This window comes from Mus caroli, unplaced genomic scaffold, assembly GCF_978045245.1.
Source record: "Mus caroli unplaced genomic scaffold, Mus_caroli_1 scaffold_10, whole genome shotgun sequence".
Taxonomy (NCBI): domain Eukaryota; kingdom Metazoa; phylum Chordata; class Mammalia; order Rodentia; family Muridae; genus Mus; species Mus caroli.
The window spans coordinates 72,289,506-72,315,093 of record NW_028227265.1 but is presented as its reverse complement, the minus strand read 5'-3'; the positions used below and the strand labels follow the sequence as shown (position 1 = coordinate 72,315,093).

At 41.1% G+C, this 25,588-nt stretch overlaps 1 protein-coding gene across 1 annotated transcript; it reads left to right on the top strand.

The window, feature by feature from the left end:
* Window positions 1-305: 305 nt before the first annotated feature.
* On the top strand, window positions 306-22,307 carry Scrg1 (stimulator of chondrogenesis 1). The gene is made up of 3 exons (XM_021171143.2): window positions 306-417; window positions 19,275-19,527; window positions 22,097-22,307. The coding sequence occupies exons 2-3, from the start codon at window positions 19,286-19,288 to the stop codon at window positions 22,149-22,151; spliced, it is 297 nt and encodes a 98-aa protein (XP_021026802.1). The 5' UTR covers window positions 306-417; window positions 19,275-19,285; the 3' UTR covers window positions 22,152-22,307.
* Window positions 22,308-25,588: the final 3,281 nt, after the last annotated feature.

Sequence of the window (25,588 nt, the reverse complement as noted above, 5' to 3'; positions counted from 1 at the left end):
ATGGGCCTACTAAGGGTCTTCTACCTCATCATACCATGTTTTTACAAAATGTATCAGTTCCTCTGTGTGTGTGTGTGTGTGTGTGTGTGTGTTTTAATCCCCAAGGTATCGAGTTTTATTGCTCAGAGAGTCTACATCATGCGGGTTCTTGTATAGACTAGCTGTTTCCCTCTGTGACTACACTGTTCAGTTCATTCTGCTTTGGAAGAGCCCAAGAGAGGCAGCTCCTGTCTCCTTCCACTCCCCTTCTCCCCTCCTTTCTGACTGGAGCAGAGACTGTCAATCCCAGGCAGAGACAAGGCAGACAAGGCTTCACTTGTAAAGAACCTCCTCACTTCTCCTTTGCCCAGACTACCCCAGTGAGCTGGAGCACTGAAGACGAGTCTCCTGCCAATAACACTGAAAAGAAAGAAAAAGGTATGTATTTTTTTTTCTCTATGCAAACATTTTATACCACTTCTAAGTTGCTGCTATAGGTTAGAGCAGAAATAAATGTGCATGCTGAACAGAGGAGAAAGACATAAAGATTGGGGAGTCCTCTAAGGAAATGATACATGCACTTTGAAAAGGATGGGTCGTGAGGCAGAGCAAAGACCCTCAACAAAAAAGGGTAGCAAATGTGGGTGCTTGACTGGGAAAGCCACTGACCAAATTTTCCAGAAGAGGCTGCTTGCTCAGTGTCATTCATTTAATGAGCAAATTCACTCTGCATCCAACGCCCCCGCCCCACCCCACCACTCAGAATTATGTGTGAGTGATGAAATACATAAGCTTGCTCAGTCAGTCCTCTACACAAAGTTAATGGCAATGTCAAAGAAAGCAAATGGTTTTGCTTTTAGAAGCTATGATTCCTGAAAAGAAATCGGTAGCAATGCATGACACAAAGAGGGAATTCATTGACTCCGTACTTGGTGTTCCCCGACCATGGAACACAGCACAACGTCTGTGCTTGCTGAGATGGAGCAGAGTCTCTCCCTTCAAGACTTAAAAATACCCCTTTTAAAACTCGCTTACTTAAAAGTGCTCCCCACAGTTGGTCTTTTCTCCTCTGATGAGTTATTGTTTGTGGTCAGAAAAAAATTAGAACGATGCAAGATTATTAGTATTACCTTATAGCATGCTGTACGATGTCGGAAAGCAGACCTTCAGTGACCATGTCAGCTGCTTCCTCAAGGGTACAGGTATCCTGAGGGCTTAGGCTGTCATGTGTGTTATCTGTTTTCTATGCCATTTCTGTTCCTTGACATATGCCTTGAGATAGTTCATTTCAGAACTTGGCTGCCTTAGCATACCCCCCTCTAAGACAGTTGATAAGAAAAGCAGGGAATTTAAATAATAACCAGTTGTCTTCCAATGCCCACGTGAGCATAGCAAGGGTAACAATTTTAATATCACCCGACCACCATTTTGAAATCTCAAGTGTCAAACATTTAGGGCTGGAGTTGTCCGTTGAGGTTTGCAGGCTTGCTTCTCTCCTGCTAGCTGTTGACAGACATCTAAGAGCACACTGCTCTTTCAGCCTAATTCATCAAGTCTGTGTTATTCCACTGCCTGAATACTGGTTCCCAGAACTGGCATCAGCTGCCTCCAAGAACGCTGTGCCACAAGCGTCTGAATACTCAAACTACATCGCCTTGTTAGTTTTGGCCGTCAGATGGTTTAGTTTTTCTTTTTAAGTCTCCATTTAACTCCAGCCGTTCAAAAGCCTGCCAAAAACTCTCACAGAACTAAACTTTGCAATTCCCTTCCAAATGACAGTGCAGCAATGTAGTGATGCTTATGTGGAAAACGCCTTCTTTGCAATTTTGCATCCTTTGCAGGGATTTCCCCCCACCCCCGACAAAGTTTGTGCTGTGTGTATGTAAATGTTAAAGAATACCAATATTGGGATATAAGTGGTGTCACATTAGGAGCAATATTAAGATCATCAAATTGAAGGTTTTAGGAAACCAGTACATTACCAGTCACAAAGGTTCTCCCATTTCTTCAGATCTACAGTCTTTCATTGGGTTTTCTTGCAACCCAGATTCTCCAAGAGGAATTTTAAGAGCATGCACATGACCTAAAATAGAAAAAAAAAAAAAAAAGGAGAAAAATCTCCTTCAAAATGATCAGTCTTCTCACCCTGATTTGCATTTGAAAAATATACGGTTTTGGTGGATTTCCAAGGATTAGGGTTGGTGTTTCTTGGTGGGGAGAAAAGATGACAAATACATCCAGGGAAGAACCTGTCCAGACACTTTCCATTTGTTAGGTAAGAATTAAAGCTATTTATCTGAACCTAAGTAAAGGAAAGGAAGGCATCAGTTACGACATATAATTTATTAAGTGTTAAAAAAAAAATCAGGGAAAAAAAATCCTACCCTAGGTGCTTGCCAGCTGTGGAAATTTCCATTGCTGAAGACTGAGCCTTGGGCAGAAAAACAGCTCTGCGCTCTGGCACAGACATGAGGTACATGGTATGGCAACATACCTGCCTTTCCAGAAATTTATTTGCTCATTCCTTAAGTGAATGCTTTCAGTCTTTTCTATGAGACAAGCACTGAGTCGGGTGCCTGGGTGATTTTTTAAATAAAATGTTTTTAAGCTTCAAGCCTTACCTTCATAATGCTGGCATTTCCTCTTCCAAGCCTTGGGTCACTGCAGACATAAAAAATCCTCCGGATTAGAATCATATTTCTACTTCCAACCTTGACTTTTAAAGATTATATTCAACCCCTGAACTACTCAACATTTTCACTTAGATATCTAGTGGCCATCCCAAGTTTAACTATCATCAAAATATTACTCTCAAAGTTGTATGAAATTGGTTCCTTCCAGCTTTAAAAAAAAAAGACTATGTGTGTGCATGTGTACATATGTATGTGTACATGTGTACATGTGTATATGTGTGTATATATGTGTGTGTGTGTGAGTATAAGCATATGCGTATGTGTATGCATACACTCTCTATGTGTGTATATATACCACACGTGTGATTCTCTAGAGTTACAGGAAGTTGCTTGGCATGGGTGCTGGGAAGTGAACTACGGTCTTCTGTAAGAGCTGTAAGATACAGAAATGCTCTTACATACTTGGCCATCTCTCCAGCACCTTTGTATTCCCTTTAAAAAGACTTATTGTGTTTATGTGCATGTGTGTAATAGCGACATTGAAGGAGCATGTTTCAGTTAATATCTAATCCAATACCAGTTTCCACAGCTTCCCACTCACATGTCCTCTGAACCCAGACTCAACATCTTACAACCTTGTCCTTACCCCATTTCCTTCATGGCTTATATTCCTTGCTGTTGACCTATCTTGTACACACTGCATAAATGTTTGAGCTTCCCTGGACTTTTCCCCTGACTCAGTTCCCTCTTCTTCACACCATTATGCACGCACAACCAAATTGAACAGTAATCCTCAAAGTCTACATACCCAAATGCTAACTACAGTCTTCCCTATACTAAGGTGCTAGTTGGTATTTATTCTGCCTTTTGCCTGTATTTTTAATGCATTTATAATGAATAAGTCAGGTTTTAGACATTCTTTAAAACTGTTTTTAAAACAGGATTTTGTGTGTGTGTGTGTGTGTGTTAATTTATGTGTATCACATTGTACATGAATCTACAGAGGCTAGAAGAGGCCTCTGATGGGATGCTGAGAATTGAACTCCTGTCCTCTGTAAGAGCAGTAAATGGTTTTAACTGCTGAGCCATTTCTTCAGTCCTAAAATGTATAATTAAAACACACACACACACACACACACACACACAAGCTGCTTAGTTGGTTTTTGTTGTTTGTTTCAGAGCTGACCACTCTGTACTGGATAACCAAAAAAGAGGCTCATCTCTGGGATAGGCTATTTCTCCCTCTTCTGTGTAGCAATAATAGTCAAAGAAAAAGATGCTATCCATTTGGAAGTGGAGCAACCAGGGCATAGGAAGGGTGGGAGGGAGTAAAGGAAAGAGGAAAAATGATACAATTCTATTTTAATTAAAAATGTATAACAAATAAGAATACGCTTAATTATTTAAAATGAAAAGGCAATTGCATTCTAATAAGGGCAATCAAATGGAAAGAAAGCCAAGAGCCATAAAATGAGCTCAGGAACAGAAGAAGTGGGTAAAGCAGGAAACATGGTAAGAACCCAACAAAGAAAAGACGAGGGGTGGAGAAGGGGGGAAGAGGAAGAGGAAAAAGAAGAGGAGTTTCGGGGACCACAATGGCTAAATATAAGACCTTATAGAAAAACTACACAACTATGATAACATTAAGCTATAATTTTGGGCAGAGCTTCATAAGAAAAACTAGAAAATTCGGGCTGTGCACTGTAGTCCTCACCTTTAATCCCAGCACTCAGAGGCAGAGATGGGCAGATGAGTTCAAAGCCAGCCTGGTCTACATAGCACGTTTCAAGGCAGTCAGGGCTATATGGTGACGCCCTGTCTTAAAACAACAGCAACAACAAAAAAAACTTCAAGTGCATTAGTTACATAGTTAAAGAGAGATGTTTCTTTCTTGCCTCCATCGCCCACACATCCCTCCACCTGCACCCAAACCTTTGACAGAAACCTAGTAAGAGGGCTGAGAATAGAGATGTGGACTAACCATACCTAGCTCGTGCTATTAATTTTGGTCATTTATTTTTGATTAGAAAATAATCCCATCTCACCTAATGAAAGTTGCACGATGTCTAGGACATTTTCTTAAAATAAAATAGACATCCCTAACTGTAGGCTGTCTGTCTGTGTTGAATAATATAAACTATGTACTAGATATATAGTTCATGTTTATTATTCCCAACTGACTCAAAACTATAAGACAGCTCTTTAACTCAGTAGCTCTTACCTGCTGAGGCATTTCCTCAGCCTAAAAATTATATATTTGCTTTAAAATATATTATATTTTTATATATAAATACTATTTATAATATATGTATAAAATTACTTTATATAAAATACATTTACTATATGTACTGGCTGGTTTTGTGTGTCAACTTGACACAGGCTGGAGTTATCACAGAGAAAGGAGCTTCAGTTGAGGAAATGCCTCCATGAGATCCAGCTGTGGGGCATTTTCTCAATTAGTGATCAAGGGGGAAGGGCCCCTTGTGGATGGAACCATCCCTGGGCTGGTAGTCTTGGTTCTATAAGAGAGCAGGCTGAGCAAGCCAGGGAAGGCAAGCCAGTAAAGAACATCCCTGCATGGCTTCTGCATCAGCTCCTGCTTCCTGACCTGCTTGAGTTCCAGTCTTGCATCCTTTGGTGATCAACAGCAGTATGGAAATGTAAGCAGAATAAACCCTTTCCTCCCCAACTGCTTCTTGGTCATGATGTTTGTGCAGGAATAGAAACCCTGACTGACTAAGACACTATATAATTTTATAATATAATGTATAATTGTATCAAAGAAAGGAAAAGAGAAGCAAGTTAGTTTATCTTGCTTAACTTAACAAATATTTTGAGTGTTTCCTTTATAACAGTTACTATGGGAAGAACCAAGAATTCCACATGAATTCAAGAAAATGAAAATAATAAGGGTAGTCTTTACCAGCAACTCCACTCCACATGTGTATGTGTGTATATTATATAATGCATACATTATATATTCTAAAATATAACATAGTTTTATATAAATGTAAACATATATACACATATGTATATATTTATCACCTCATACCAGATCAAAGCAATGCAATGTGTGACTCATATCTGTTGAATGAACAACAGGCTAGAAGCACATTTTTATCTTGGGCAAGGACCAGTAGAAGTCTCACTTTATGCCTTTTGTGTGTATGTATATGCATGTGCCCATGTACATGACCTGAGGTCAGAGAAGGACATTAGGCGCGCCATCCACCACTCTCCTCATTACTCTCTTAAGACAGGGTCTCTCCACCATGAGAACACGACCCACAGAACAACTGGCTGGGACTCATGGGAACTGGCAGAGATCAGGGAGTCACTAGGGCTCTGACCTGGGTCCTCTGCACATATGTTATAGCTGAGTAGATTGGCGTTCTTGTGGGAATCCTAACAGTGGGAGCAGGGGCTGTGCCTGACTCTGTTCCCTACTTGTAGGACCCTTTTCACTCCTGGGTTGCCTTGTCCAGCCTTGATGTAATGATATGTGCCTGGACTTACTGTAGCTTGCTATGCCATGCGAAGTCTATTCTTTACTAAGGGGAGGCGAAAGGGGGATGGGTCTGGGGGGGAAAGGGAAATGGGGGGTACTAGGGGGAGGGGGGATTGTGTTCAGTATATATAGAAGATAATTTAAAAAGAGGAAGAAGAGAAGAAGAAGGAAGAGGGGGAAGAGGAGGAAGAAGAGGTATGTCTCTCACTAACCTGGAGTGTGCTGTTTTGGGCCAGCAGCCATCAGGCCCAAGCAATTCTGTCTTCACATCCAGTTCCCTCCACCCAAGCCCTTGCCACAATAGCTCTGCAGTTACAAGTGTGCAGTTGTGCCTGTTTTTTACATGGGTACTGGGGATTTGAACTCAGATCTTCATGCCTGTGGCTGTAGTAAGTACTCTTACCTGCTATCTATCTCACAAGACCCAGTTTTCTTCTTATCTAAAAGACTGCTTGAGCTTCTTAGGGCAATCCTGAGGCCTTCCTTCTAATTCTCCACATCTGTCATTCATGACTATTGAGCTATCAGGCTCTTTTAGTCATGTGTGTGCATGCATGTGTATGTGCATGTACATTTATGTGTGTGTGTATCCACGTATGGTGTGTATGTGTGTGAGAGAGTATGTATATGAATAACTTACTCCTCTAGTCCTTCATGTTCATTTCTGATAAGGTTTTTACTAAAGACAAACCTCAGACTCGTATCTTCCCTTACATTTCTTCACATTTGTGTGTGTGTACGTGTGTGTGTGTACACTCCACATGAACATCAGAAAATAACTTGTAGGAGTCAGTTATTTCTTTGTACCATGTTTGGGTGTTCTGGGAATAGAACTCAGGTCACCTGGCTTGACAGCAAATGTCCTTACCCACTGAGCCATCTTACCAGCCCAGATTAGTATCTTCTCAGTTTTCTAAGATCTGTAAAGACCACCCTCACAGATCCACATTTCCATAACTTTGTGTTTAATTTGCACTATAAGAACTGTGAATTCAACTAAGTAATGCCTTGTTATTATCAATAGTCAAGGATTGGACTTACTGGTAAAGGCTACCTGCATTATTTTCATTTTCTTGGACTCATCCCATATTCTTAGTTCTTTCAACAGTTCTTGTTATGAAGGAAATCACTAAAAATATGTGTTAAGCAAGATAAACTAGCTTGCTTCTCCTTTCTTTTTTCTGACACAATTATTCAGGAACTATATTGAGTCCCACGCTAGTGCACCCTCTGACTTCCTCATATTCTCAGAGCTGGCTGTACTTCCTGTGAACACCCTTGCTAGCTTGTTCTCGATCGGAGAGTCTAGAGCAGCTGACAAAGATATGAAGGTCAGGTCTTATAGAACAAAAAAAGAGAGAAGGATTACTTCAGAGTAAAAGGGGCATCCTGAGTGGTTTGTTGTGCAGACTTATGAGGGTTTCTAGTTATATTTTGGGATCCATCCAATTGTCACTAGTCTTATGCAAAAGTCAGGAATCAGAGAGACCAAAGCTCAGTTAAGGAAAGGTAATAGACAAAGCAGTATACTTTGGTAATTTAGCTTAAGTATTGAAATTGCCAAGGAAGAACACAGCTGGCATTTAGAATCTGTAAGACGTGGCATCTCTCGGGGCTGGTGAGATGGCTCAGTGGGTAAGAGCACCCGACTGCTCTTCAGAAGGTCCGAAGTTCAAATCCCAGCAACCACATGGTGGCTCACAACCACCCGTAATGAAATCTGATGCCCTCTTCTGGTGCATCTGAAGACAGCTACAATGTACTTACATATAATAAATAAATGAATATTAAAAAAAAAAAAAAAAAGACGTGGCATCTCTCTAAAGAAGGGTCCATACAGTGGGAACAACAAAGAGTTTTGTTGGTGCTCAATAGGGAGTAACAGAAACCAGATTTACCTGCTCCACAAAAACACTTTTTAAAAAGAGGAAAAAAATATGAAAGAAGCCTTTGTCGAGATAATTGACATTGAGTCAGGAAGGATGCTGACCCCCGAGACAAAAGGAGAGCCCTAACATACTTATAAGAATATCAAAATATACAGCATCCAATTAGTCTCCAGTCTTCCTCAGAAGACTGCCAAGCATGCGAAGACGCAAGGAACCCCAGGTGGACGGTAGGAAGTACAGTAGAGCACTTGGCCAGCACCTGGGAGGCTTTGGGTCCAAAGTTCACTCTCCAAGAAGCAAGACGTTGTAACGCACAAGAGAACAATTGAGCAACTGAAGCCAAACTAGGCAGATAAAAGCACTAGGATTAGTAGACAAGACTAGAAAAAAAAAATTTAAAGTATCTGTTAATGACTTAAACTACAATCAGTAAATATATCTTTCCAAACCAAGGATTAATCCGTAGCAAATTAACCTACAGGAAGATTAAAGGGCGCCCTTCATACAGCCAAATGCTACTGCTAGAAAGAACTATGAGTCTCATGAGAAATGGAAAGAATTGGAAGTTGAAATGACTACATGAATAAATGTAGAATTTTTATCAATAATTAAATTAATAAGACATAATTGAGTATGGAAGTATATGAATGAAAATGCCTAAATACATACTTAAAAGGCAAGACCAAGACATAAAAGCACACATGACAGCATGGTCAGCAACATGGCACACTGAAAGAACTTCGCGCTCTTCCTTCTTCATAGATGCACCAAGTCAACAGCAACTCCTGGATTCATCTCCTCTTTGTGAGGCATCCCAGTCAGCAGAGAGGCTCTTGTACCTTGGGCTAGTACACCACCACATAAAAACAGGTAGGAAAGGTGGAGACACAGTCTCGCCTAATCTCTACTCCTGGCACACAGTGCTATGCAATGAGGAGGGAACCCCAACTCAGTATTTCCCGGAAGAGTAAAGGAAGGAATTGGACAGCACAGCTATCATCCTAACTTTTCCTGGCCCTACCAAAGGAACTGGCTTCTGCCTCTCTTGCTCAGAAGGAAGAGAACCCCTGGAGCTCATTTCTTAGGAGAAGGCAGGAGGAGTCAGACCATCTATATAATAACCTCACACCTCAGTTCTCAGTGCCTTTTGTCTTTGAGCAGTGACAGGGCCAAGCATATACTATATACATAGCTACAAAGAAAATAATCGAACTTATAACAGGAGTGCTTTAAGCTCAGCAGAGCACAGAACAAATCGGTGAAGAGATCCAGCACCCAGTGTTTCCTTGGAGACAGGGAGAGTTGGGCCACACAACCAGCATTCCATCTTCTCTGAGAGCTACTGATTGGCTCCCGTCTTAGCACTAGACATATTCTAGAAACCCGCAGACAGCTTAAAGCAAGGACAGTTGTTTGGGACTAACATAAAGGCAGAGAGCCCACAAGGGAAATTCTTTTCCTGTACAAAGCTGATTCATCAAAACTGGGAAAGGTGACAGGTGTCCTTTAGTTTGTTTTAATCTCTAATGGGCAGAAATATCAATATACACGTATACACACATATCAACAAAAATGGGAAAAAGTAAGGAAACAGAATCCAAACTAAAGAGTAAAATTTTAAAAATCTAAAAATTAATCATAATGACAGGGAAATATATGATTTACTTGACAGAGAATTTAAAGTAGGCAACCCGGGGCTGGAGATTTAGCTCAGTAGTTGCTAAGCATGCACGATACTCTTACAGAGGACCTGGGTTCATATCCTAGTACCCACATAGACAACACATAACCTCCTGTAAGTTCAGCTCCAGAGGATCAACACCCTATTATGGCTTCCACCTCTCTCTCTCTCTCTCTCTCTCTCTCACACACACACACACACACACACACACACACACACACACAAATGAATCTTAAAGAATCTTCTTGGAGGATAAATTTTATGTTAGATCTTCTTAACATAATAAGGCAAAAAATGGGCATTTGAAATAGAAAGATACAAATAATTAAACATAAAAGTGTGGAAATATATTCATAAATCTAAAGGTCCAATATTATAAGGGTCAATGCAATTTCAATAAAAATCCCACCAGGGTTTTTCTATAGAAATTGGCAAGTTTCGACTCATGCACAAATACTTGTCAAAAACAAAACAAAAACAAAACAAAACAACCAAACCCAAAAAACCTTATGTACGAACAAAGTTGTAGGGCTACCTCTACCTGATTTGAAGAATGGTTACAGGAATTAAAATCTTAGTTTGGAATAAAGCATACAAGTAGATGAATGGGAGAGAATGGACAGCTTGGAAGAGGCCCACGTCCATGGTAAGGTGCCCGTGAGCCTGCGATCCAGCCAGGAAGCAGTAGCCCTCTGAGGCGCTCCTATGGTCCCTGCTCGAGTTTTAGCTCTGACTTTGTACTAACGAATGCCAGTACATTTATTTGTCAATGGCGAAGGAGATTCAATAGAGAAAAAAAGTAACCTTTTAAGTATACAGGACAGAAATTATTGGACAACTACATGCAGAATTTCAATGAGTGTGAGCCACCAGATACGATTAATTAAAATGGTCCAGGGAAGCAACGTGAAACCTAGAACTATAAAACTTGGAGAAAACTTTTGTTTACTTTGGAAAGGCAATGCTTTCTTGAATATACAAGGTTGCAGTAAATCGCCAACTTAAATATGCCCCGGACAATGAAAACATGACTCAGTTAATATGAATACATGCTGTGCGCCTAAATTGGGCAGATCTACCGCTACACTACCATCTTCTCCATCTATGAGACCCCTTAGAACTTGGGGTTTCTCCAGGCCACGTGCTTCTGCTCCTCTTTTCTTCTTCTTTTTCCTCCTCCTCTGCACCCTCTCTCTCTCTTCCATTTTCTCCTTCTCTCTCTCCACCTTCCACTCCACCTTCCCTTTATCTGCCCAATCATCAGCTCTCCTTTATTTTACAAATTAAGGTGGGAAGCAGGTTTACAGGAAATCACCTGAGTGCTGACTCATTCCTTGTTCAAAGCCAATCGCAGGAGAATGGAATTAACATAAAATATAATTAGCCCCAGGGCTATCCACAACAATACAAAATTATGGTCTATTAAAAAAAAACACAAAAATTACACTTTACCAATTTTGAGAATTTTTCTTCTTTGGAAACCATTACTAAGATGAAATTGAAAACCATAGATACAGGCAAATATATCTAGAAAAAAACCCCTCATATCCAGAATATATAAAGAATTCTCAAAACTTGACAAAGTCTTGGTTTGCTTTCTGATGCCGTGATAAACACTATCACCGGAAACAACTGAGGCAGGAAAGGGTTTATTTCATCTTGCACTTCTAGATAACAGCTCATCACTAAAGAAGTCAAGGCACAAACACAAGACAGAAACCTACAGGCAGGGACTAAAGCAGAACCCCAGAGGAAGGCTGCTTATTGGCTCACCAGCCTGACCTTCAGCTGTCTCTCATACCACTCCGGACCTTCTGCAGGGGAGGGAGGACTGCCCACAATGGGCTTGGCCCTTCACATCCACCAACAGGCAATTGATAATCAAGCAAATTCAACAGGCCACTGTGAAGTTTCCTTAACTGAGGCTCCCCACCTAGTGACTCTGGTTTACATCACATTGCTAAACAAACCACCACAATAAACAACCCAGTTTTTTTCTTTTTCTTCTTCTCCTTCTTCTTCTTCTTCTCCTTCTTCTTCTTCTTCTCCTTCTTCTTCTTCTTTTTCTTCTTCTTCTTCTTCTCCTTCTCCTCCTTCTCCTTCTTTTTCTTCTTCTTCTTCTTCCTTCTCCTCCTTCTCCATCTTCTCCTTCTGCTTCTTCTCCTTCTTCCTCTCCTTCTCCTTCCTCTTCTCCTTCCTCCTCCTCCTTCTCCTTTCTTTCTCTTCTTTTTTGATACCTATACTTTGTAAAATAAATAAATAAAATCAAGGAATGAAATATTATTTAAAATGTTTTACCATATTGTTTTGAGACAGGGTTTTTCTGTGTAGCCCTGGCTGTCCTGGAACTCACTCTGTTAAACCAGGCTGGCCTTGAACTCACAGAAATTAAAGGCCTGTGCCACCAAAGCCCAGCAATTAGCATACTTTTTAAAAGGTGGGAAGACTGTTTGTTTTTTCCTTGTTGTTGTCTGTCTGGCTTTCTTTCTTTCTTTCTCGGCCTAGAACTTGCTACAGAGCACACACGGGCTAACCTCAATGCATTGGTCCATCTGCCTCAGTTTCCTAGTACCGTGATGACAGGCATGCCCAGTCATGCCCAGCTGCAATCCAGTTAGTTTTAAGATGAGCAACAGAGTTGAAATGTAATTTTTGTAATTACGTTTGCTTACTTATTTTGAGGTGGGGCTGTCGGAGCCCGAGCTGTAAGAGTTAGTTCTCTCCTTCTATTAGGTAAGTCCCCGGAACTGAAGTCAGATTCTCAGGCTTCGTGACACACACTTAGCAGCTGAGGCATCTCACCAGCCCTTGAACATAGTCTTCACTGAAAGAAACACACAGGAAAAAAAAAATTATCACCTGAGAAAAGACTCAGCATCAACAATGAGTAAGAAATAGCAGTATATACTAATGAGACATCATTATATATACATTAAAATGCCTGAGATGTAAAAAGTGACCAAGTCGGGAGCTGAAGCCTGTGTATAAACCACACTGCTAGTGAGAATTTAAAACCACATAACCATTTTGTAAGAGCGATTTGATAGTTCCTTTAAAAGTTAAAATAGACCAGGGCCAGAGCAATAACTGCTGGCAAAGCGCTTGGCGTGTAAACACCATGACCTAAGTTTGAACCCTAGAACCCACGTGGGCAAGAAGTCACACTTGGCAGTGCATGCCTGTAATCTTATCACTGGGAGTGTGGAGACTGGAGGCCTGTTGGTGTCCCCTGGGCAGCCAGCCTAATCCATTGACAAAACCTGGATGCAGTGAGAGATCCTGTCTCAAGAACCAAGTTGGGGCCTGGAGAGCTGGCTTAGCAGTTAAGAGCCTGTGGTGCTCTTACTGGTGAGCTGGGTTCAATTTCCAGCATCCATATGGTGGCTCACAACTATTCATAAACACAGTTTCATTGCGCCCAACAGGCATGCACATGGTACACATATAGGAATACAGGCAAGACATACATAAAGTAAAATAAATTTTACAAATGGCACCAGGCTGGATGGTTCCTGATAAATGATAGTGAGGTTGACCTCTGACTCCTTCATCTAACCCAGCTAGCTATTCCACACACACATACTTGCCCAAGAGTAATAAGTGCTCTGATCTTACCAAGACTCTCACAGAAGTGTTCTCAGTACCTTCATTACAACTGTCCCAAATTACACATGCCCCAGATGTTTATTAGCAGGTAAAGGGATAGACAATTTGTAGCATATACAATAGACTACTTAGCAACAAAACAGGCACATCTCAAGACTACTGTACTGAAATAACCCACACAAAGGATCATATAATTTCATATATCTTATTTCATAGAAAATTCTAGAATATGAATTTATAATATGAATATCAGAAAGCAGATCGATGGTTGCTAGAAGAGATAGGCAACAAGGAGGGACAGGCAGTAAAAGGCTGTGGGAAAACTTAGAGGGGATTATGACTGTCTTCATTGTAGTGATGGCATCATGGAAAAAACACATACTTAACAAACTACACGTTTGAAGTAGCTGCAGTTGATTGTATGTCGATTTCGCTTCCAAAAAGCTATAAAAAAAAAATCTTTTTTCGGTGAGTGGAGCCCGTTTTGTTCCACACAAAAACTTCCTTAGAGAGCTAAAGGGATCTGCAACCCTATAGGTGGAACAACATTATGAACTAACCAGTACCCCGGAGCTCTTGACTCTAGCTGCATATGTATCAAAAGATGGCCTAGTCGGCCATCACTGCAAAGAGAGGCCCATTGGACTTGCAAATTTTATATGCCCCAGTACAGAGGAACGCCAGGGCCAAAAAGTGGGAATGGGTGGGTAGGGGAGTTGGGGGGAGGATATGGGGGACTTTTGGGATAGCATTGGAAATGTAAATGAGGAAAGTATCTAATAAAAATATTAAAAAAAAAAAAACTTCCTTAGAGAATGATGCCCACAGTTTTTCCTGCCACATGGTAAATGTTTGCAACTTGGTAGCTCCAGCCTTCTGGGGTGGGGAATGTGTTGGGGGCTACTCAGTTTTATTTATTTATTTTTATTATTTATTTATTTATATTTTGGTTTATCAAGACAGGGTTTCTCTGTATAGCCCTGGATGCCCTGGAACTCACTTTGTAGACCAGGCTAGCCTCGAACTCAGAAATCCGCCTGCCTCTGCCTCCCAAGTGCTGGGATTAAAGGCATGTGCCACCACCGCCCAGCTTTCGGTTTTATTTTTTAAAACTATACCTCATGGGTATTAAAGAAGGGCTCCTCTGAAGTAAATGAGAATGAAAGCCCCTTGTAGCATTGGCATTTAGATGTATGAATTCTGCAGGTATGCTATGCAAACGTGTCACGCCAGCACTTGACTGGTGGAGACAGGAGGAGCAGGAGTCCAAGGCCGTGTGTAGTTGGTGATCAAAATGGGATGCCTGAGACTGCATCAAAACCAAACAAGGCCGGGCGTGGTGGCGCACGCCTTTAATCCCAGCACTCGGGAGGCAGAGGCAGGTGGATTTCTGAGTTCAAGGCCAGCCTGGTCTACAAAGTGAGTTCCAGGACAGCCAGGGCTATACAGAGAAACCCTGTCTTGAAAAAAAAAAAAACAAGAACTAAAAGAAAGAATTTCAATCTATGACCTGCAAAAAGTCCATTTGAAGGTTGTAGTATACATATAATATGTGCATGCTAGATGGTAAGACACTGTAGAACTCATGTTTTGCTCTAATAAATCAGAGAAAGTATAAATGGGTCTTATTTTTCTAATTTTAGTAATTACATTTAGTAATGTTTGTAGATAAAAATTAGGTGTGCACAATTTTAAAAATTATAAGCCAGATCAAAGATGACTAGCTCAAATTCAAATATAAAAGAAAATCTGAAACATTCAGGAATATAATGAAATATTTTTATTTTCTAAACTTAAAAAAAAAAATCAGTCATTACTCAAAATCTCACATGTTACCTAAGATTGAGTTACTCATAAGCTGAATCTAGCAATTGGGGAGCTCTTACTTTGCTGGGGTGCAGCCCCAACAGGGTCAGGTACTGAGGTGGGATAAGGCTTTGGACTGATGACCTCTGGCCTTTAATTCTCTCATACAGGTTCCTGCATCCTGCCCCATGGCTTCTGGCAATTTAACTCTGGATGTTCTGGGGGCCATTAGCTGATGGCTTCTGGCAATTAACTTTCTTTTGCTCTCCTGAGGCCAAAAGTTGCTGGCTTCTGGCAATGACTCCTGCTGATAGCAGCAAGGGATTAAGAAGAGAAAGTTATGTGGGCTCTTTACTCCTTAACTGCAACTTCATGAGCCAGAGAGAAAGAAAGAAAAAGGATAGAAAGCCAACCACACACACACACACACACACACACACACACACACGCACACACGCACACACACAGGCAAAAACACACTCAGCCGGGCCTGACCGCCTGTTTCATCAATATCACAAGTGCACTTCCAAACCTAAATACGTACATATATACCTACACATGTATGCATGAACATACATAAAGGCAAATGTGTATACACATATACACATTTGGTGGACAGAGCAGAGCCTCAGTAGCCACACGTTATTTTTTTCTCCTTAAACTGTCTTCCTAAAATTATTTGATTCAAATCTGGAATTCTATAAAGTCACTAATTCATCTAAACAGCATTAAATCACAAAAGTTCATCTTTGTGTTGATCTGCAGGAAACTTGCCCAACAGAGTGGGCTATCACCAGGAAATTATCACACAAGGCTATAGGCAGTGAGGGTCTCCTGGTATCCACTCACACCACAGACAAATACATAAAGAGAATGGTAGTAACAAAGAGGAGAGAGAGCATTAGTAGCAAGAAGCACTCCTGGGACTAAGTCTCTGGGACTGTGCTTTACCGGAAGGCCCCATCCCTGCAGAGCAAGATGGTAGATCATCTCCAGGGAGCTCACCTGCCCACTGCAGCTCCACCTGCATGGCATGGCATCTGTCAGTACTTGAGGTTCTTTCTTTTTTATTTTTTTTCCGAGATAGGGTTTCTCTGTGTAGCCCTGGCTGTCCTGAAACTCACTTTGTAGACCAGGCTGGCCTCTAACTCAGAAATCCACCTGCCTCTGCCTCTGCCTCTGCCTCACAAGTGCTGGGATTAAAGGCGTGTGCCACCACTGTCCGGCTTGTACTTGCATTTCCTCTCAGCAATATTGTTAACTTCCAAAGTGTAAGACTCAGAAAGACAAATACATGTCTGCTCTTGTGTGTGTGTGTGTGTGTGTGTGTGTGTGTGTACAATTATAGATGTGAGCTCAGAAAAGGAAAAGAAGAGCAGAAAAAAAAAAAAAAGAAGTAACAAAGGGAGAGGGGAAAGAAGGTAATAGAAACAAATTGATATGAAAGCAGAAAGGGGGACCTGGAAATAAGGGTTCAGGATGGGGGGAGGGAAGTATATATGGGGGAGGGGCAGGAGGAGGGTCCAAGGCTCGTGTGTATGAGAATGCCATCTTGAAACCTATTTCTCTGTATGTTAATTAAAAACAAATACTCATAACTGCAAAGAGAAGCAGAAAGAGAAGAACTCTTTATGTCCTATGGCAGAACGGTATATTGGCATGTTAGCAAAGTGCATATGCACAGCTATGGATTCGGATTCTGATTGCCACACTATGTTGTTATTCTTCCTTTACTACAATAAGCTCCACTTTCCCCAGGTCTAATTCAAAAGTTAGAGGAGATTGTTTAGATAAATGGTGAATATTCAGTCTTGTGTAACCACTATGAAAGGATTATCTCCTTAGGGGATACATTTGTCTGGTATGACACCAAAGGTTCAACCAAGACAAGTGCATAGAAGCTATGGAAATCTATTTTACAAAGAGTGGAATGTTAGAACTATGCCAACAAAAGTTTGCTCACTTAGCAGTGAGTTATCTTTAGTAGATGGTCACGGACATGATACATAATTGAGAGATAATTCCAGCCTCCATTTTCAATAGCAGATAGTGTATGTGGAAAAATTTTTGAGAAACTAATAAAAAGTTTGTAACAAAAATAAGTCCAAAGAAAAATTCTGGAATATTTGAAAATAATTGGACTATACATATATTTATAGAATATTATTTGTGAATTGTAGGCTTGGATTTTTCTAAGCCTACTTTATTTAGGATTCTTGAATGCTTCAAACCTACTGTCTAGAGATTGGGGAGAAAGAAGAGTAACAGGAAAAGGGGACTGTGGACCTGTTTAGAAGTAGTTCCTTGGAGTGATTCACTCTTCATTGTTAGGATACCAGAAGTCCAGTCTAACAGCAGACACCAAACACAAATCAGTAGCAGCAGCTTGACCCAGCAGACACTGCAAAGCTATGCCAAATCGACACAAGTCGATGGAAGCAGGCAGAGTTCCATGAGAAGTTCTTTGTCATGTTCGTCTCTACAAAGTGAAGACCAATGAAGACCAGTGAAGAAGAGAGACCAGCAAAGCTTTACATAGCCAGTGGAGACCAGTGGAGACCAGTGGAGACCAGTGAAGGGCACTGCCATGCATGAGCATCCTCTCTCGGTTTATGGGGTTCCATTTATATTCTCTGTACATCACACACCCTCTCAAGCATCAGCTCCAGCAAAGCATCTCATGTCCTCTCCTGTGTCTGCTTCAACAAAACGTCCTCTCACAAGACAGCTTCCCGAAAGACATCACACACGTGACACAACCGAGCTTCCAAAGAAACTAGAAATTTCCACTTCAGTAAATATCAGCATAAATAACGTTTTTTGCCTCTGTCAGGGTGAGACCTAGGTTCTTTGACGCTGTTATGGTTATCTAATGCATGAAAGGTCAAGTTTATTGTGTTTGGTGATGCTAGCTGTTCTACAAAGCTTTACGAGTTTATATTCTCTCTTTTTTTAAAAATATTTTTTATTAGATATTTTCCTCATTCACATTTCCAATGCTATCCCAAAAGTCCCCCAACCCTCCCCCCGACTCCCCTACCCACTCACTCCCACTTTTTGGCCCTGGCGTTCCCCTGTACTGGGGCATATAAAGTTTGCATGACCAATGGGCCTCACTTTCCAGTGATGGCCGACTAGGCCATCATTTGATACATATGCAGCTAGAGACAAGAGCTCTGGGGTACTGGTTAGTTCATAATAATGTTCCACCTATAGGGTTGCAGACCCCTTTAGCTCCTTGAGTACTTTCCCTAGCTCCTCCATTGGGGGTCCTGTGATCCATCCAATAGCTGACTGTGAGCATCCACTTCTGGGTTTGCTAGGCCCGGGCCTAGTCTCACAAGAGACAGCTATATCAGGGTCCTTTCAGCAAAATCTTGCTAGTGTATGCAATGGTGTCAGCATTTGGAGGCTGATTATGGGATGGATCCCTGGATATGGCAGTCTTTATATTCTCTTAAAAGCAGTTGTTCTTGAGGGAGTACACATAAGAAATGTGAGTTTGGGTACCATATTATGCAGATTCTCATCCTTAGTTTCCTTCCATTAGCACTTCCTATTCAATGTGTGTGTGTGTGTGTGTGTGTGTGTGTGTGTGTGTGTGTGTGTGCATGCGAGCACCTGAGTAAGGACAGACACATGCATGCCCTGGCACCCATATGGAAGTCAGGGTCAGAGGTCTTCTGTGAGGGGTTAGTTCTCTCACCATCCACTTCATTGACAATTGTTTTCACAGCAGTGTACTCCAGGTTCTTTGGCCTGTGAGCTTTTGAGCTATTTGCCTGTCACCTCCCACCATCTCCTCCAAGGAGTGCTGGAATTACGGAAGCATGCCAACACCTGCACCTTTTCACATGGCTTCCAGGAACTGACCTCAGGCTCTCAGATTAGTGTGTCCAGTGTCTTTACCAACTGAGCCGCCTCCCTGGCCTTCGCTATGTGTTTAAGTGGTGTCCAGACGCTTGAATTTCTTAGACAAGTATTTTAAGTGTTTTTGCTTAAAAAAAAAAAAAAAAAGTAAAAGGTCAGAAAGGTGCGAAACAAAAAGAACCTGAAAAAGACTAACTCCCTTGGATGCCAAGGTTACCCCACATGAAAAAGGTTATGTTTAGATGAGTCCCACATTTAAAAAAAACAAATGCTGCCCTATTTTGTTTGTCATTCTATACCAGGAGCAAGAGTCATGATGAAATCTGTGGTACTTGTCATCCTTGGGCTAACTTTGCTGTTAGAAACACAAGCCATGCCTTCAAGTCGCCTCTCCTGCTACAGAAAGTTGCTAAAGGATCGTAATTGTCACAACCTTCCGGAGGGCAGAGCCGACCTGAAGCTGATAGATGCAAATGTCCAGCATCATTTCTGGGATGGGAAGGGATGCGAGATGATCTGCTACTGCAACTTCAGTGAACTGCTCTGCTGCCCAAAGTAAGGAGATGAGATTTCAAAATGTATTGCTATGATATAGTTGTAGGAAAACCTTAGAAGATCTCCTCTCTCTCTCTCTCTCTCTCTCTCTCTCTCTCTCTCTCTCTCTCTCTCTCTCTCTCTCTCTCTCTTTTTCTGTTTTTTTGAGACAGGGTTTCTCAATGCAGTCTTGGCTGTCCTGGAGCTCACTCTGTAGACCAGGTAGCCTCGAACTCAGAAATCCACCTGCCTCTGCCTCCCCAGTGCTGGGATTAAAGGCTAGTGCCACCACGCCTGGCCCAAATGATTAATTTATACATAGGCATCTTCATCTTCCAGCACTGGTATGAAGATAAATTTCTCTGTGATTTTTCTCTACACAGAAATTTAAAATATGGACTTTGAAAATCCGCACAAATACATGTAGTATATAGTATATCCAACTTTGTAAATTTTAACATTATTCATATTTATTTATAAGGTTGTTTTTAACTATTTTATCATATCATAATAACAACCCAGAAACACGATTGGTTTTTTGAATGTTGTATAAATGTAACATTCAATGAAGTTTTATTATATACCAGTGATGGTAATAAGTCTTCTATAGATATTAATAAATTTAATAGACTCATATAGACTCATGGTTCAGTGACCATGGGTTTTTTTGTTTTGTTTTTGTTTTTCCTTGCTTTGTTTTCTTGGTTTTTGTTTGTTTTGTTGGTTGGTTTTGTCATTTGTTTGTTTGTTTGATTGTTTTTTTTTTTGGGGGGGGGGGGTTGAGACAGGATCCATAGCTTAAGCTGGCTGGAACTTGTGTAGATTAGACTGACCCTGAGACTGCGAACACTCAGGGCAATCCTCCCAAGTGCTGGGTTCACAGCATGAGTTTCAGAATTCAGTTTGCAGAAATTAATCACTCTTTTAAATAAAATCAATTCCATTTGTTTTCAGACCGATCTTAGTTGTATAGTGTTCTTGTTGAATGGATCCAGTAAAGTTCCATAGGTGAGAAGATCTGAGTTGGCTAGCCTGGGCTACACACTGAGACTGTCAAACGAACTGTCAAACGCAAGAAAAACAAAGTCTAAATAAAAAGGTGTAACACTTCGGGCGTGGTGGTACACGCCTTTAATCCCAGCACTTGGGAGGCAGAGGCAGGCAGATTTCTGAGTTCAAGGCTAGCCTGATCTACAAAGTGAGTTCCAGGACAGCCAGGGCTACAGAGAAACCCTGTCTCGAAAAAACAAACAAACAACAAAAAAATAAGTTAGTAGACAGCATCAAGTAAGCCACTGGGACAGAAATTGTTAGTAAGGGCTTTGGGTGATGTTTCTAGTTCTACATATAAGTTAATTAGAAATGAAGTAATTTTGTTCAAAGCAATTTACATTTTGGAATATGTTACATATAAAACATTGGGAATTAAATTGCTATTTTAGCTTGATTTTAAGATTATTTTTTTAAAAAAGATTATTTTCCTTTGATTAAGGAGTTTCAAGTACTATGATTCTGGACATTTAATACTGGTTCAAATTGCTTTCAACAGCTGACATCCTGGTTCTGTCCTTCTAAGAAACCTGCAGGGTAGAAAAGGCAGAGATAAACAAATTTCCTCCCAAGGAAAGGCAGAGTGATATGACCAGTCATACCTCACAAAACCAGCTAATGTTACTGTGGAGACAAAAACCAGGCTCAGACTCAAAGGGTTCCCCAGGTGAGGTTTCCAGAGCAGTGCCTGTTCCATGCACACTTGCCCTTGGACTGCAGTGAGGACTGAGTCAGGAGCTGTGCAGGCCTTCCCATCAGAGTCCAACAAGCCTTGCAGGTGATTCGCAAACATGACATGATTAGCACGCTAGATGATGCAAGGACATGTGTCAATTTACCCCATGAATCAGTTTTCTATACTACATAACTAAATGACAACCAATATTAAAATGACTTTTTTTTTCATTATTGGATTGTTAAACCAACTTATTGCCATGCCATGAGCTATTATTTATTTTCTGATGTTACTTTGTCATTGCTACTGTGAACATATTGAAACAGAAGGGTAAACATAACATTTTTTTTTCCTTAACTTTGAGGTTTTTCTTTTCCAGTAGGAACAGAATCAGTCTGCAAACTATATTTCCAGTAACTCGGAATCACATACGCTTCTATATCTTCCATGCCTTTTTCATATTACCTCATGCCATCTTTCCTACCCGAAAAGATAAGACTGGCTTTTAACACATGCTTACATGCATACATTCTAGAAAGTTGTTTAATGGCTTTCTAAGAAATGTCTAGTGCTCTGACTCTTTACCCCCAAATTTAAACTTCATGACTCATTTCCACATCAAAAGACTGAACTGTTTCGTATAGGTTTTGAAATGACCTAATTTTTCCTTTTATTTACAGACAAATAATAGCATAGCATCAGTAGTATATTGGTGAAAGAAAACTCAGTTACTTTCTTTGGTCTTTGTGCCTCCTGTGGAAAGTCTTTCTATACAACTTTTGCATTTTACTTCCTACAGGACTAGGAAAAGAATAACATACGCCTTAGTTTTCTGCTGAGTTTAACTGCTGCTTTTCCTTTCAGAGATGTCTTCTTTGGACCAAAGATCTCCTTTGTGATCCCCTGCAACAACCACTGAGGATCTGCCTTGCACTCTGGAGAATGTGGTCCTGAAGGCCTTCACGTCCCCTAATTTCCCAGAAACTCTCTCAGTTCAGCGCCATTTCTGATTTCCATCCAGTATATTCAATCCTGTATAGATTCTATAAAGTCTTACTTGCTAGAGTATACTTGGGCTAAAGTGGTAATAAAAGTTGTTTCCATTTGGCTTGTCTCTGTGGACACTGTGAGTAAGGCTTAAATTGTTTGGCTAGAGTTTTACTGAGGAGTTTACAACATTCAGTTAAGAATCCTGTCCCCTAATGGAGAGCCACAGTCTTGATTCACAGACAGAAAATGTCAGCTGTTGGTTGTCAGTTTTGACCAGGCAATTCGAACAGAGAACCAGGTTAATAACCTGAACTCTTTGGAAGGAAAGCTATACATTTTCTATTAAGAAAGAAAAGAACCCATCCTTCAGTCTTATTACATGTGACACATCTTTTTTTTCTTTTCTTTTCTTTTTTTCTTTTTTTCTTTCTTTTTTTTTTTTTTTTGGTTTTTCGAGACAGGGTTTCTCTGTGTAGCCCTGGCTGTCCTGGAACTCACTCTGTAGACCAGGCTGGCCTCGAACTCAGAAATCTGCCTGCCTCTTCCTCCCCAGTGCTGAGATTAAAGGCATGCACAACCATGCCCAGTGCCATGTGACACATCTTTAAGCATATTTTAATTTTCCTGTTTTGAAAAAAGAAACTTAAAGGTAATATTCTGCACTCCATTTCTCCAAGTCAAGTAAAAGATACACAAGTCAGGACAGAATTTGAACACCATTCAAACACCAACTTGTATCCCTAAGACCATAATACATATGCCTGAAATATCAATTTTCTTTAAGAATAAAAAAAGAGAATCTTAAAAGACACAGACAGGGCTGGGGATGTAACTCAGTTGACAGATACCTGACTGGCATGCAGAGCCCTGGTTTCAAACCCCAGCACGACACAAACTGGATATAGTAGCCTTCAATCTGGGGGAGGGGGGGGAGGGAGGTAGAATGATCAGAAGTGTAGGGACATCATCAGCTACATAGTATGTTTTACCTCACTGTTGGCATACATGAGACCTTATCAAAGAGAGAAAAAGAAGAAGACATTTTCTAATTGTGAGAAAACAACTTTGGGTCATAAGCCTATATATTTTTTTTTTTTTTGGTTTTTCGAGGCAGGGTTTCTCTGTGTAGCCTTGGCTGTCCTGGAACTCACACTGTAGACCAGGCTGGCCTCGAACTCAGAAATCCACCTACCTCTGCCTCCCGAGTGCTGGGATTAAAGGCGTGCGCCACCACGCCCGGCAGCCTATATTTTAAAATATAATTGTTGACTCATAGAAATCTCCATTATATAAAAACATATTACATGATGGTTAGATGCTAACCATTATTAAGATTCTTGGGGTATTAGTAATGAATAAGATAGACCTGTCTTCTCAGAATGTGTGTTCTAACAAAGCTGTCATCATAATGAAGTTATTTATAAACATGAAGCCTGCCCTAGAGAAATAGAGGACACTGTTCAAAGGATTGTGGGGGAAAGTTTGAGACATAGCATAGCTCTATTTTTAATTCTCTTATGTATTACATCCTGACCACAGTTTCCTCCCCCTCCTCTCCTCCTGGTCCCCTCCCTTCCACCTCCCCCTTCCCATCCACTTCTCTTATTTCATCTCAGAAAAGGGCAGGCTTCCCAGAGACATCAACCAGACATGGCAAATCAAGTTTGGGTACCTCCCCTCATAGTAAGGCAGGACAAGTCAACCCAGGAGTAAAAGAGACCCTAAGACATGCAAGAGAGTCAGAGACAGCTGGGCAGTGGTGGCTCACGCCTTTAATCCCAGCACTCAGGAGGCAGTGGCAGGCGGATTTCTGAGTTCGAGGCCAGCCTGGTCTACAGAGTGAGTTTCAGGACAGCCAGGGCTATACAGAGAAACAAAAAAACAAACAAACAAACAACAATAACAACAACAACAAAAGAAAGGTAGGAAGGAAGGAAGGAAGGAAGGAAGGAAGGAAGGAAGGAAGGAAGGAAGGAAGGAAGGAAGGAAGGAGAGACAGCCCCTACTCCCACTCTTAGAAGTCCCATAAGAGAGACACAGTGGATCTTAAAAGGCAGCCTAGGAGATACTATCCTGAGACAGGACAGTAACACTATGCATTGACATACAACCTCAAAGGCCCTGTTTCTGAAGACTCAGCCAGAAAGCAGTGTTACTACTGGACTGAACCAAATAATTTTTGGGTAATCATAATTCTGATCCTAGGAGTCTTTACACAGTACCCGTCAGAACATGTTTGTAAATGCCATGACATCGTTAAAAAGACGGAGAAATTCAATTGTAAAGAAAATTAACAAATCAGTCATCTAAAAAGCATGTGATTTCCTGAATGGATGGTAGGTGATAAACGTAGACCCAACAGGCCTGGAGAGATGGCTCGGTGGTTCAGAACATGGACGGCTCCTCCCAGCACCCACCTGGCACCTCACAACTGTCTGTGACTCCAAGATTCGACAACCTCACACAGACACATATTTGCAGGCAAGACACTAATACACATAAAATAAACTTCTTTTTAAAAGTAGACTCAACAAATGAAGTCTTAACTTTCTTCCTCGACCGTCAATCAGAGAGCCAAATAAAGAAAAATCACCAGTAATCTGTTTGAGTTTGTATCTTGTCTGGCAGATAAATTAATAATCCATGGTCTATGTAAGGGATGCATGAGCATGAAAGCAGAGGTGAGGCAACAAGTCCTTTAAATAACATTTCTTTGCTGTAATAAAAGCCTGATGTGAAATCACCAGTTGAGGAAGCCAATCGAATCGATTTCCTTTTCAGAAAGGCAAGTTTCTTCATGATAGGACCTTGAATTCTCTCCATTCCACAAGGCTCATGTGCATGCAGCACTTTTTGGTGCTCTGACTGTGACTTTCTGTGCCTTTTTTGCTCTTGGTCCCATGTTGCAGAGTTCAACGGTGACCTCCCTCCTTGAAGAGCTCATCTCTTTCTGAAAGCATTCTTTTCTTTGCAGTGCTGAGGGCTCCTTCAGGGTGTGCTGTGTTAGAACAAAAACAACTGATCCGCCGGGTGGTGGTGGCAGCGAACGCTCAGCACTTGGGAGGCAGAGGCAGGAGGATTTCTGAGTTCGAGGCCAGCCTGGTCTACAGAATGAGTTCCAGGACAGCCAGGGCTACACAGAGAAACCCTGTCTCGAAAAATCCAAAAAAGAAAAGGAAAAAGAAAAAGAAAACAACTGATCCTAACTGGAGAGTTAACAGCAACATAGACAACCAACTCAGGAGGAAGGGCATTGTCACAACTGTTCCGGTTTGTCGACTTGACTACATCTGAAATGAACTACAATCTAGAACTGGAGGGCTTACCTGTGATCCAGATCTTGGGGCTAGAAGACAAGTTTCTGAC

What these genes read in the sequence shown, in the direction of transcription:
- Scrg1 (XM_021171143.2), top strand. Translation starts at nt 19,286, where the DNA reads ATGATGAAATCTGTGGTACTTGTCATCCTTGGGCTAACTTTGCTGTTA. An exon ending in GAACTGCTCTGCTGCCCAAA is followed by an intron (nt 19,528 to 22,096) that starts GTAAGGAGATGA and finishes TTTTCCTTTCAG; the next exon opens with AGATGTCTTCTTTGGACCAA.